Here is a 13,143-nt window from a genome sequence, read left to right on the forward strand (position 1 = left end):
ACATTTAGTCTTTGACAGAGCAAGGAGAGAAATAAAATATAGAGTTTGAATAATACAATTAATACAGTTGATCTAACAACTTCAGAGCCTACCTACAAAGAGCAATAATATATCTTTACCGCGGTCATGAATCAGTTAACAAAAATTATTTTTTAGCTACCAAAATTTTTAAAGCTTCTATATTGTGAGAAAAGAGCATAAACAGACTAAGAAACCAATTGAGAAAAGATACTTGTAACGTGTCGAACGAAATGTTGATGCCCTTAATCTATAGAGTTCTTAGCGATTTTAAAAAGGTAAACATGCCTGTAGAAACATTGACTGTAAACGCAAATAGGAAAGTCACAAAAGAAAAACTGTAGTTCATTAATCCTCAAAAATAGCTTCCTTAGAACTCAAAGAAATGGAAAATAAAACCAGCAGTGCAATGTATTTCTCCCTATCAGGTACAGTGAGAAGATGATAGTACTTAATGCTCGCTACAGTATATGGAAACAGTCATTTTGAGATCTTTCTGATGGGGGCGAAAATTGGCCCAGTCTTTCAGTAAGTAGTTGGTGCTGTGGTGATCAAAAGCCTTAAAAATTTATCCTGGGGAAATATGTGCAAAGATTATGAACAATAATCTTTATTTTGCAGTGGTGTGCAAAAATAATGAGCAGATGTGCAAAAATTTCTACGAGGATATGGATCACAGCATTTTTTTATAAGGGAAAATTTTGAAACAATCTCAATGTCCTCTGGTTTAGAAGACTGGCTCAGCAAATTCCAAAGTCCAGTGGTAACCAGGCAGCCAATAAATGCAGTAGAGATCGATGTTTATTGATTTGAGCAAGATGTCTACAAAATATTGTTGATTGAATGCACCAGGTTACAAAGAGCATATAGATCACGGCCGACTAATTCAAGGCCCGTAGAAGCCAGACGGCTGACGTCAGTGAGAGATGAGATGGGAGTGCAGGGTGGGGTCTGGGGCAAGTGGCCAGGTGAATGCTCCACCCTGTGGGGTAGCTGCTACTCTTTTTTGGGGATTATAGATGATTGAAGTTTCTCTTATATTTAAAATTTTGTATTTGTATTTATCAGTATTTTATAATTTTCCCCCAGTGAACAATATTACATCAGAAATTTTTAAGAAGAAAGAAGTTAGGCAGTGCCAAAAGAGAGGTAAAGATGAAGTCCGGTGGGACCCAAGAGGAAGACATGGCCCCTTCTGCCAGGGGGTGGGGGGCGTTTGGGGGCAGGGAAGACCCTGGAGACAAGGTGACCCACATGTGGCCATTGCAGAGGGCAAGGCTTGAAAAGGGGCTGATAAAGAGGTTGGCACTGGAGGTCAACTCAGGTCACCACCCATTTCCTGAGCACCGGGGCCTGGGGGTGGAGCGATGGAGGAGGACAGCGTGTGCCAGGTACTGTTCTAAGCATGTGACATACAAATTTAATCCTCACAGCAATCCTATAAGGTGGTCCTATCATTGCCCCATTTTACAGATAGGAAAACTGAGGCACGGAGAGGTTATTAGATTTGCCTAAAGTCACACAGCTTGAAATAGAGGAGCTGGGATTTGAACCCTGGCGGTCTGACTCAAGGGGGCTCCTGATTCTAGTTGGTGGTCCCAGAATGAGGAGGGGTTTGCGGGGAGGGAGCAAGCTGCTACTTCTGGATGGGAACAGGCACCCATTCCCACACTCTCCTCTCCTTGGACAGAAACCGGCAATTATACCTGTGAATTCTGCGGAAAGCAGTACAAGTACTACACGCCCTACCAGGAGCACGTGGCCTTACACGCCCCCATCAGTGAGTACCTTCTCTGGTTGCGGGAAGGGTGGGCCAGCCATAGGCTGAGGCTCTGGAGTTTTGCTAGGGGAGGGTGAAAGCAAAGGTGAACTTGTTCTGGGTCAGCCTCTAGGTGTCCAGGTCTGACCTGGGGCCACCTGACTGCAGGAGCAGGGAAAGCCCCACCCTTAAGCCAGCAAAGTCTGAGTCCTCCCCTGGTGGTCTCAGAGGCCTGGGCCCATGTGGATTTTGGGTTAGGAAGGGTGGGCATCATTCACCCAAGTCCTTCAGCAGCCTTGTCCTCACCTCTTCCAAGCACCTCCAAATCATGTGGTCCCTGAGTCGCCATCCCCAAAGGCAGCGCCATGTAATGCAGCTTCAGTCTGAACCAGTGCAGGGCCAGGCTGGAGGATGGTCAGTTAGACAAGACAGCTTTGCCCTTGGAGGTAGAAAGGGTAAGAAGTCAGAAGGAGTGCCAGGCCGGCCTCAGAAGCCCCGGGTATTAGTCCCAGTGGAGTCACAGGCATGTGTGTGGCCTTGGGCAGGCCCCCAATCTCTCCCTCCTCCCCTGGCCTGGGAGGGAAAGGGTTCTAAGGATCCTTCCCACAGGGACATCCTGGCCTTCCATTCTCCCCATGCGGCTGATTTCCCAGCTTCCCTTTTGGATGTCAGAGGGGGCTGTATCCTTAGATCCCCAAGTATATGAGCTAAGAGGGCCCTCAGTCCTCAGCCAAAGTTCAGACAGGGCGGGGCTTAACCACATTGCAGGGCAGTAGGGCGGGATGTTGAAGAGGTATTTGGGAGTATCCCTGCTTTTGTTTGTCACAAAAGAGCTATGGGGATCCCACTCCACAGTCTGTGGATAGGAAGGTTTAGGTTCAGGGAGGGGAAGGGATCATGCAAGGTCATCAGGGGTGCAAGGTGCCTAGAGTACGGGAGGCCCAACCCTCCTGGAGCACTGACAGTAGCAGCACAGGCCCCTGGGCCCCTGATGGCTTTCAGGTGGGCAGGGAGGGGTGTCCACAGCTCAGGCGGTGGAGGAGGTAGCTTCCCCGGGAAGTCCTGCCTGCTGTGCAGAGCGGCAGGACTGAGGGGTCTCCCTCAGATGGGGAGCACCCATCCTTAGGTGGAATACTGGGCTGAGGTTCTCATACTGCTCGGCCCCTGACTGCTGGGTAACCTTGGACCTGTCACTTCCCTTCTCTGGGAGCTCTCGAGGTCTTTTCAGCCCAGGGGTCTGGATTCCAGTCATCTCCAGTATAAGGAGACCCTCAGGCAGGCCTCTGCAGTGGCGCAACTACAGGAGCCTCTCCTGCCACCCATGCTAAGCATGTATGGGTTACTTATTGCCCACCACATGGCCAGGTCCTATGTGGGGGAGAGAGGCCACAGCTTACACTGGGTGGGCACTAACCCATCCATTTGACCCACTCATGGTGCTGGTGCTGAAGCATCAGGGCTGTGGCTTGAGCTCCATGGCTCAGACCCCTCTGGGGATCCCGCTTTCCATGGGCAGGGACAGGGGCAATTGTGTGTGGGTACCTGCTTACCTGTGCTCTCCGGGGAAACAGCAACTGCCCCGCTGCCAGGTGCCCAGAGGGGATGCTACGCAGAATGCACTTACAGTTAGGTGTTAGTTACAAAGCCATCCTGCAACTTGGGTTTCAGCCTTTGGAGAAAACCTTCAGTGCTGTTTCTGCTCTTTCCCCAAATGGCTCTTGCTGGAACAAGTTGAATAAGGTCATGGAGTTAATAAGAGGAGGAGCTTGGCTTGAACCCTGACAGGCACCCTCTAGGCCCATACTCTTAACCATGAAGTTCTCCTGCATCACATGTCAGATGGTACAGCAGGAAGGGGTGCTTCGTTTGTACCCTGATTACTTCCCTAACATCCAGGTACTTCTCTCCTGAAAGGCTGTCTACTCTTTCTCTGTTCCTCATTTTCTTGTTCTCTCTATTGTGAACTCTCTTTGTCTTTCTGCATCTGTTTGTTGAGTGCATCTCTTCTTTATTACTGAAGTCTAGGGACTCTATGATCATCTGTGTTTAAAATTACAGAGTGAGAGATTTAGGTTAGATGCAACAGAGGATTGATTCTCCAAAGCTGACCAAGAAATAGTCCCTCCAGTGGCCTTTGGATCTAGATATTTGTATGTCCATGGGTTCTACGGGTTCCATGTGGAATTGGGGGCTGGACTTGATGGCTTCATCAAGTGGTACTCAGGGCCAGGCCTTGAGAGACCCTGGGTCTCCTGAGAGCATCCAGAGAGACGTAGGCTGACTGGAAGGAGGTCTAACGAAATGGAGTCATATAATATGTACTCTTTTGGGTCTGACTGCTTTCACTTAGCAAAATGTTTTTAAGATTCATACATGTTGTATATATCGGTTCATTCTTTTTTTTTACTGCTGAGCAATATTCTGTTGTGTGCAAGTACCTCAGTTTGTTGAGCCATTTGCTTGTTCATTTGAATTGTTTCCAGTTTTAGGCTATTATGAATAAAGCTGCTGTTGAAAATGCTTGTACTAGGCTTTCTGTGTTCATTTCTCTTGGATAAATTCCAGGGCGTAGAATTGATAGGTCATAGGGGAGAGTATGTTTACCTTTTTAAGAACTGACAAACCATTTCCCAAGATGACTGTAGCACCTTTCACTCCCACCAGCCACAGACGGGAGTTGCACTTGCTCCAAATTCTTGCCAACAATTTGGTGGTAGGAAGCGACTCTGGTGAGTGTGTAGCGGTATTTCATTGTGGTGTTAATTTGTATTTTCCTGATGACTAATGATGTTGAGCACTTTTTCATTTGCTTATTAGCCGTTCGTATATTTTACTTTGGAAACTGTTTAAGTCTTTTGCCCATTTTTTTTGGTTGGGTTGTTTGTCTTTTTATTGTTAAATTGGAGGAGTTCTTTATATACTCTAGATCCAGGGTCTCTATCAAATATATATTTTGTGGACATTTTCTCTCAGTCTTTGGTGTGACTGTTGATGTTCATATAGTATCTTTTGATGAGCAGTTTTTCATTTTAATGAAGTCTAATTTATCGGGTTTTTTATGGTTAGTGTTTTCTCAGTTCTACTCAGGATATCCTTGCCTGCCTCAATGTGGTGAAGATATTCTTCTTTATTATCTTTTAGAATCCTTATACTTTCAGCTTTTACATTTAAGTCTCTGATCCATTTTAAGTTAATTTTTGTGAATGATGAGAGGTATGATTTGAGATTAACTTTATTCCATATGACTGGTTGTTCTAACACCATTTGTTGAAAAGATTGTCCTTTTTCCATTACATTGCATTGAGACCTTTGTTGAAAATCAGTTGAATGCGTAAGTACGTGTGAGTTTATTTCTCTTCCACTGATCTATTTGCCTGTGTTGGCGCCAACATGGTCTTATTTACTCTTAAGTCTTAAATCAGGTACTCTCAGTTTTTCAACCTTGTGTATTTTTAAGAATATTTTTCTTAAAACAAGGAACTTTGCCTTGCAATATAAATGTTAGTCTGATAGCCAATTGCTACCAAAAAATCCAACTGGGATTTTGTTTAGGATTACACTGAATCTGTAGACCGATCTGGGGAGAATAGACATCATGATAATAGTCGATCTTCCACTTCATGAACATAGTATATCTCTCCATTGGTTTAGGTCTGTTTAAATTTCTCTCAGCAATAGTTTGTATTTTCAGAGCAGAGGTCTTTTACATATTTCATTAAATTATATCTAAGTATTTTATGGGTTTTTTTGATGCCACTATGATTTTTTTATTTTCCAGTTTTTGTTGCTATGATATTTGTATATGTTGAATTTGTATCCTGCAACTTTGTTAAATTCACTTATTAGTTCTGTTAGCTTTTTTCTAAATTTATCAGAATCTTTCTTGTACATACTGATGTCATCTGCTAATAAAGACAGCCTCACTTCTTTTTTTCTAATCTGTATTCCTTTTATTATTCTCTTTCTTCCCCATTATGCTGATTAGGACGCTCCAGTTCAGTGCTGAATAAATGAAATGTGTGGATATCTCTGCCTAGCTCCCAATCATAGGGTTCAGTTTTTCATCGTTAAGTATGATCATTTTCATCGTTAAGTATTATGTTAGCTAAAATAGGTTTTCATAGATGCCCCTTTGTCAGTTCAGGAAGTTACCTTCTATTTCTAATTTACTGAAAGTTTTTATCAGAAATTGGTGTTAGGTGTTTTTTCTGCATCTGTTGAGATGATCCTATGGTTCTTATCTTTTATTCTGATAATGTGGTAAATTACATGGATTGATTTTTTTTTTTTTTTTTTTTTTTTTTGCGGTACGCGGGCCTCTCACTGTTGTGGCCTCTCCTGTTGCGGAGCACAGGCTCCAGATGCGCAGGCTCAGCGGCCATGGCTCACGGGCCCAGCCGCTCCGCGGCATGTGGGATCCTCCTGGACCGGGGCACGAACCCGCATCCCCTGCCTCGGCAGGCAGACTGTCAACCACTGCGCCACCAGGGGAGCCCAACATTTCTTATACTGTAGGTCTGTTGGTGAAAGATTCTCTTAATTGAAAGTGTTTTTATTTCACCTTTTCTTTTGAAGGATGTTTTCTTTGGATGTGAAATTCTAGGTTGAGATATTTTTCTTTCAGCATTTTAAAAATGTCATTCCTTTATCTTCTGGCTTATGTTGTTTCTGATGAGAATTCAGAGATCATTCTGATTGTTATTCTGTATTTAATGGGTCTCTTTTCTCTGAATGCTTTTAAATATTTCTCTATATTACTAATTTTCAGCAATTTGATTACGATGTATAGTTTTCCTCGTGTTTATCCTGTTTGGGGTTCACTGAGCTTCTTAGATGAGTGGGTTTATATTTTTCATCAGATTTGGAAAATTTTCAGCCAGTATTTCTACAAATATTTTTCTTCCCCAATCTCTTCCTTCTCCTGTTGAGATTTTAATTGCATATATATTAGATTGTTTTATGATGTTTACAGATCAGTTGAAGCTCTGTTCAGTTTTCCAGCCTTGTTTTCCCTCTGTGTTTCAATTTGGATAATTTCTAGTGTCCTGTGTACAAGTTTACTGATCTTTTCTTCTACGGTCTTACTTGTTTCATTAGAAATATCCATCAAATGAATTTTACATTTCAGCTATTGTATTTTTCATCTCTATAATTTCCACTTGGTTCCTTTTTACATTGTTTCTTTCATTATATTCATATTATCCTTTAAGTGCTTGAGCATATTTATAATAGCCGTGTTAAGGTCCTTGGCTGCCATCATCCCTGTCATTTCTTTATGTTCCTGTTGATTTTTTTTCTCTTGATTATTACTCACACTTTCCCACTTCCCCTAACAAATAAATTTTTATTCTGTGCTGAACATTGTGGATGCATATGCTATGTTGCTGAGTGTGTGGATTTTGTTGTCTTCTTCTAAAAAGTGTTGAATTTTGTTCTGGCATCTGGCAGGCAGTTAATCTACTTACAGATCAACTCGATACTTCAAAGCCTTGTTTTAAAGCTGTGTTAGGGCAGTTCCAGAGCAGTCCTTATTCTAGGGTTAGAGTAATCCTTCTGAGGCATGGCTTTTCTGGGTCTCAACTGAATGCTGGAGGTATTCAGCAGATCTCTCCTCTGGCAGGTGGAACTCAGACATCTCCTTGCCTTTTGCCACCTCTGAATCTTCAGTCAGCTCCCGCCCCGCCCCAGCAGCTATTGGTTGCCAGTCATTGCAGAGACTCCCTCTGCGCAAATACAGTTTGGTGTTCAGCCAAAGACTTCAAGGGGCCCCTCTGCCCATTTCTGGAGTTGTTTTTTTGCACAATTGCCTCCTCTTTGTTATTCTTCCCTGTCAGTTCCAGCTGCCTCAGAAGCCCTGAACTCTGATCACTGTCTCTCAGATCAGTGAGATTGCAGTGCATCCTTCAAGCTCCACCTCTGTGCTGTGGTCCAGAGGGTCTATCCTAGCAGAGAGCTGGGGTGATCCTGGGGCTCACAGCAGGTCTTCTTTCATGAATCACAGTCTTGCACCATCTACATTCAGAGTCTGAAAATTCTTGTTCCATGCATTTTGTCCAGCTTTACAGTTGAATCTGGAGGAGGGCTAGTCCTGTACCAGGTATACATACCATCATGGCCAGAAGTGTAAGGTCTCCAGTTCTCTTTCTAAGACTGAAATCTGTGAGCAGTGGTTCCCAAATTAGATTCCCCTTGCATCACCTCTCCCTTGCATTCCCTCCTCTAGCCTTTGAGCACCCTATTCCCTTTTGCCTCCAATGCGTTTCCACTCCCCTCTACTGCGTTAAAGGTTTCAGGGAAATCCTCTGGTCTTCCCTGCCTCTCAGCTGCATGGTTACCTTTCTTGAATCCTTATAGTCTCTGAATTTCTGTTCCAGTTAAATTTTCAGCTTTACAGAAAGAAGAGACCACGTGCTGTCTTATTTTTAATATCTCTTATGTGTAAATATCTCATACCTTTACTTACTAGGCCAGTTTGCCAGTCTGAAATGCTTTCTTCCTTTCTCAGTGAGAGCCCAGGTAGGAATATCAGCCTGATAACATTCCATGTGAGAAAGTCAACAGATGGAGCAAAAGGTTGAGTGAAATGAATTAGGAGCCTGGGAAGTTTATCTTGGCTCGGCACTGATCTCCTCTGTGACCCTGGCATGGTGCCCGTACCTCTCTGAGCCTCTTTGTCCCTAGCTGCCTTATACCCTTGGTACCAGTGGGAGGATAACATGTGAGAAGCTTCTTTCGCCCTCTCTTGGGCATCCCATCTTTAATGTGCTCTGTTTAAGTGGCTCTGAGCCATTTGTGCTTTGATTCCTGGTTCCACAGTATCTGTTGAGCACTTCCTGTGTGTTAGGGAATGTGCCAGGCACTGAGTGCGTGGTTGGACCAAAGTGGCAGAGTCCCTACCCCCACGGAACATACAGGGTAACGGGGAAAGAGACACTGATCAAAGATCACACCATGGGTCATCACTGGTGGCAGTCAGATCTTGGAAGGGAACAAGGGAGGCGACTGGAAGATAAATGACCAGATGGGGTATCAGGGAGGGCTTCCGGAGGAAGTGATGTTTCGGTGGAGGTATGTAGGACCGGCAGTAGTAATCCAGGCAGAAACTGGAGGGAAGAACATTCCAGGCAGAGGTGATACCATGAGCAAAGGCCATGAAACTTGGAAGAGAGAGGGGTAGACTGAGAGGGCAGGAAGTGGGCAGGCCCCAGGCAAGGGTCCAGGGCAAGCAGGTGATGCCCGAGGGTTTACTGTATCATGTGCTTTTGGGTGTCCTGAGCTCCCTGCCACAGGGAAGGAGGGGCTCTCCCACACGGAATGCCAGGATTTTGACAGCAGGGTCGCAGACCATGAAAAGATCTGATCCAGAGGGTCTCCTAGAAACCATTCTGCAGGTGGAGACAAGGCCTAAGAGGGGAAGCAACACGCTCTGTTTATTGCTCAGAAATTCTCTGTCCCTTGTGCCCAGGTGCCCGGGGGTGTGTTAGTGCCTAAGGGGACCACATGACCTGTGCAAAGACCTCCATGAGAAGCTGGCAGGCTTGAGCCCCCGTCCCATCCTGGCACTAACTTTCTGTGTGGCTGTAAACTTATTAACCATTCTGGGCCTTGGTTTCCTTATTCCTAAAAAATACCATTAATAACTGTTTACATTTGAAGAGTAGTTTACCGTTCAGGGTGCTTCCGTGACCTGTATGGATTCTCACAAAATCCCTGTGAGGTTGGTAGTGCAGAGATGGGTGTCCTGCTTTCATCAGTGGAGGTGAGGTGGGAAAACTGAGGCCAAGAGGGGAAGTAAAGAGTCCAAGACCGCAGAAGCCGGAGGTGACAGACTTGAGATTCAGAGGTGGGTCAGGCTCACCTCACACTCAGTGCTGGTTCCATTAAACAGTGAACCACAAGCTGTGGTCCCCAAACTGTGCTTCAGGGAGACGGGAGGAATCAGAGATGGGACGCTGGACGCCTTCCTCAGAGTTTGATGTGTAGGTTTATCCCGTGGCTAAGAAAAAAACAATTGAGAATTGTGAGATGAGCCACCCTTCCAGTTGAACTCGGGACCTTCAAGGTCTTTCACTCTGAAAGGGAGGGAGGGAGAAAGGGGGATCATATGTAAGTCTCCTTCCCCACCCACCCGTCTCCAGTTCCTGATTGAGAAAGTGAGAATCTGGAGAGTGGGGTGGCGGGGAAGAGGAGTGGCGTGGGACACCTGTGTTCTCCACAGACTGAGCCTGGGGGATTCCTCCTGGGGCTTGGGTGGGACAGGTGAGGGCTTGCTTACGGGGCCACGACCAAAGGACGCCCCATCCCCAGCTCCTGGCATCTGGCTGCTACTGAGGTGGAAAGGCAGTGACCTCCCCAGGGGGACAAGGGGGGCTAGCCTGAGTCCTCTGAGCTCACCTCAGGGCCTCGGGTCCTGTGTGACCTTGAACAAGGCCCTGGCTCCTGCATCTCTGGGCCTGGGCTTCCTCCGGCCGGGAGTGGGCAGAGGTGGAGGGTCAGGGAGTGCCCGTTTATTTTGGCTATGAGAGCTGTGGGCGCAGCGTCTGGTGCCCAGGATGAACACTTCCCTGGGAGCAGGGGTATAAGAAGGTCTCTCCTCTGCCCCTGAGGCAGGCAGCAGGGCAGCGTCCTTCCCCGGCTCCGGCCAGGCTCTGAAGCAAGGTGGTGCCCTCGAGGTGTTCCCAGTGCCGGTGGGCTCCGTGAGCCCCCGGTCAGCCCCGGAGGGTCCCTTCTCTTGCCGTCTGGTCCACTCTTGCCCTCCGGGAAGAGTTGCAGTTGAGCGAAACCACTGCCTCCCCTTTCAGTTGGAAGGTGGCACTGTGGCCACATTCAGGGGCTTGCCACCCCGGTAACTACGTCTCCGGGCAGCGTGCAGGAGGCTGCCACCTGATACCAGCCGAGCTGGAGACCCGCTGAGGGTCAGGGCCCCCCACCCGTGTTCTCAGTAACTCCCGTTTCTGCAGAGAAGGCGGGCAGGGGAGGCAGGAGGTGTGGGAAATGGTGACACAAGCTGCCCCTAACCCCACCGGGGAGCTGCTGCACTGATTTCCATTAAAGCGTCAGGCGTTGGGTCGAGCACTGTCCCCTGAGATTGTCAATCCCAGGCAGTGCCCAGGAGTTCCCCGAGCCCCTTCCCCTAAAACCGTGGGGTGACATTGGGCCCTCTGCTCTTCCCCTCTCCCATCAATCAACCCTGCACGTCTCTGCCTCTCTGTCGCCTATCATTACTGCTGAGCCAGCCTGCGTTGGAAGGAAGAGAGGCTCAGGAGTCAGCATTTTAGAAAATGGATTTGAGCCTGGGTTGACTAATTCAAGTGCCCCAAGCATGGGTCACAGGCCGAGTTCTTAGACACGCAGAGCCTGGGTTGGTCAAGGGTTATGGGTGACCCAGCCAGTGGGTTGGTCAGTGGTCTCCAAGTAATGCTGAGTGTGAGCTGGCAATCAGGCTTCCCTCGAGGAGAAGCTGGGGAGGGTTCTAGACTCCCAGACTTTCTCAGGCTCCAGGTGGGAGCCAGAGCCCTTGCTCTCTGTGGACCAAGAAGTTTTGGCCCTCAAGCGTAGGGGTACTTGATCGGCTCCAAGCGCCCTCGGCAACTGAGAGCGTGACCCTCTCAGGTACTGCCCCCGGGTGGGAGCCACCGGACGATCCAGACACGGGCTCTGAGTGTTCGCATCCAGAGGTCTCCCCGTCTCCACGCTTCGTGGCAGCGAAGACCCAGACGAACCAGTCGGGGAAAAAGGCTCCGGCCTCCGTGGTCCGATGCGCTACCCTCTTACACCGCACCCCTCCAGCCACCCAAACCCCGACGTTCCGCACTCCAAATTCGGGATCTCCGGCAAGCAAGGCAACTGCAGGTACCAATGGCCTATGTTACCCTCACACTTCCTCCACTCCCCGCCCTTCTCCCCACCTGCCACAGCTGTGCCCGGGGTCATTGTTCCCTTGCAAGAGCGAGGGTGGTGGTCCCTAGCTCTCTGGGACGAATCTGGGTCCCGGCTCTGCCTCAGGCTGGCTCTGTGACCACGGCAAGCCACCTAGCCTCTCTGAGTCTAGGTTTTCTTACCCTAAATCAGAGGGTTGTACAAGATGGTTTGCAAACTAATTTTTATAAGTAGGAGAATATTTTTCTCCCCAAGTCATGGCCTAAGGGGTTTTAAATTCTTTTAAATTAATTGCCAACATTTGAGCATTAGGAGATTTTTATATGAAACTTTTGATTTCTGGCTTACATTGAAAAGTCAGATCTGGCAGTCCTGGGCCCACTTTCCTCAGGGTAGCAGTTGCCTTGGGGCCGAGCCACAGCTGCCTCCTTCAGTAGAGCGTGTGCTCTCTGGTTTTCCACAGTCCCCACCACTCCCTCCTGCCTCCCCAGTACAGTGGCCACGTGGCAGGTGCCATGTCTCATTGTGATCACACTGTTGTCTGTCTCACATCCAGCCCAGTTCATCCATTTACGTCACCTGCCTGGACCCTCTTGGCATGAGTTTGCATCCCCCATTTTTCAGAAAACCCAGTCTAAAAACTCATTTCTACGAAGAGCTGCTCTCCATGAAGAAGAGGGTTTGGCTGGGAGCTCTGTTCTCTTGGCCTCCCTCTACCTCACTGTTCAGGAAACCCCTCCACGAGCCATAGCCCAGCGGGAAGCCAACGGATGCCCACTCCAGTGTTGTCTGAGTCTACGCAGAAAGGGCTCAGACTCTGGAAGGGTGAACAGGCAGTGGAAGGTGCACACCAGCCATTTCTTACCAGTTATCGGGGAAAACTGATAAGACACACTGTGTGCTGAGTACCAGCTAATCAGGAATCCTGATTCACACCTGGATGGAAGGAGCCTTGGGCCTTCTCCCTAGATATGTGGGTGTAGGGTAGAGTGATGACTTGGTCATTCTGGGACTACGGGCCTTTCAGATACCTTCAAGAGGCCCAAAGTTATCCATTAAAAATATACAAGTGATCAAACTGAGAACTCACTCAAATGAACCAAGGGAGCTGGACCGATTACAGCCACGTGATGAGTTGTGCTCGCCTTTACTCTGGTTCAGAAAGCTAACCAGGAGCAAGGATGTGGTTCTTAAAAATATTTGAAGCTATGCTTAAGTGCTTAGATCTCCCGAAAGGAGAGTAAGTAGTTAATCAACTTTGAAGGTAATAGTTTTCAGCTACTGTGTAGAGAAGAGCTAGTAGCCATTGTTTTTTGGCAACAGTAGTTATAAATCAGTTAAACAGGCTGGTCGTCACGGACTTATTGGTGGTAGATACTGGCTCAACTAAATAATGGGATCACAGCTTTCAGATCTTGATTTTACTCTCGACCTTGTGGCTGGGAGTTTTTGCATCTGCAGTTTCTACAGAGAACTGCCTGTAGGGC

General features: G+C 47.4%; 1 protein-coding gene across 14 annotated transcripts in view; it reads left to right on the plus strand.

Annotated features, from left to right (window-relative positions):
* Window positions 1-13,143, plus strand: part of ZNF618 (zinc finger protein 618) — a 183,517-nt gene that overhangs the window by 143,331 nt on the left and 27,043 nt on the right. For 6 of the 14 annotated variants that reach the window (XM_089913654.1, XM_022578968.3, XM_089913646.1 and 3 more), the window contains 3 exons: window positions 1,108-1,167; window positions 1,709-1,798; window positions 11,390-11,629. In XM_089913654.1, the coding sequence (XP_089769780.1) occupies window positions 1,108-1,167; window positions 1,709-1,798; window positions 11,390-11,629 (390 nt within the window). The remainder of the gene's footprint in view (window positions 1-1,107; window positions 1,168-1,708; window positions 1,799-11,389; window positions 11,630-13,143) is intronic. The other 8 variants (XM_089913648.1, XM_022578960.3, XM_022578961.3 and 5 more) reach the window with 3 other exon arrangements.

The sequence above is a fragment of the Delphinapterus leucas genome, chromosome 6 (assembly GCF_059928025.1).
Source record: "Delphinapterus leucas isolate spDelLeu-1000000601 "Yukka" chromosome 6, BTC_Dleu_Yukka2, whole genome shotgun sequence".
NCBI lineage: Eukaryota > Metazoa > Chordata > Mammalia > Artiodactyla > Monodontidae > Delphinapterus > Delphinapterus leucas.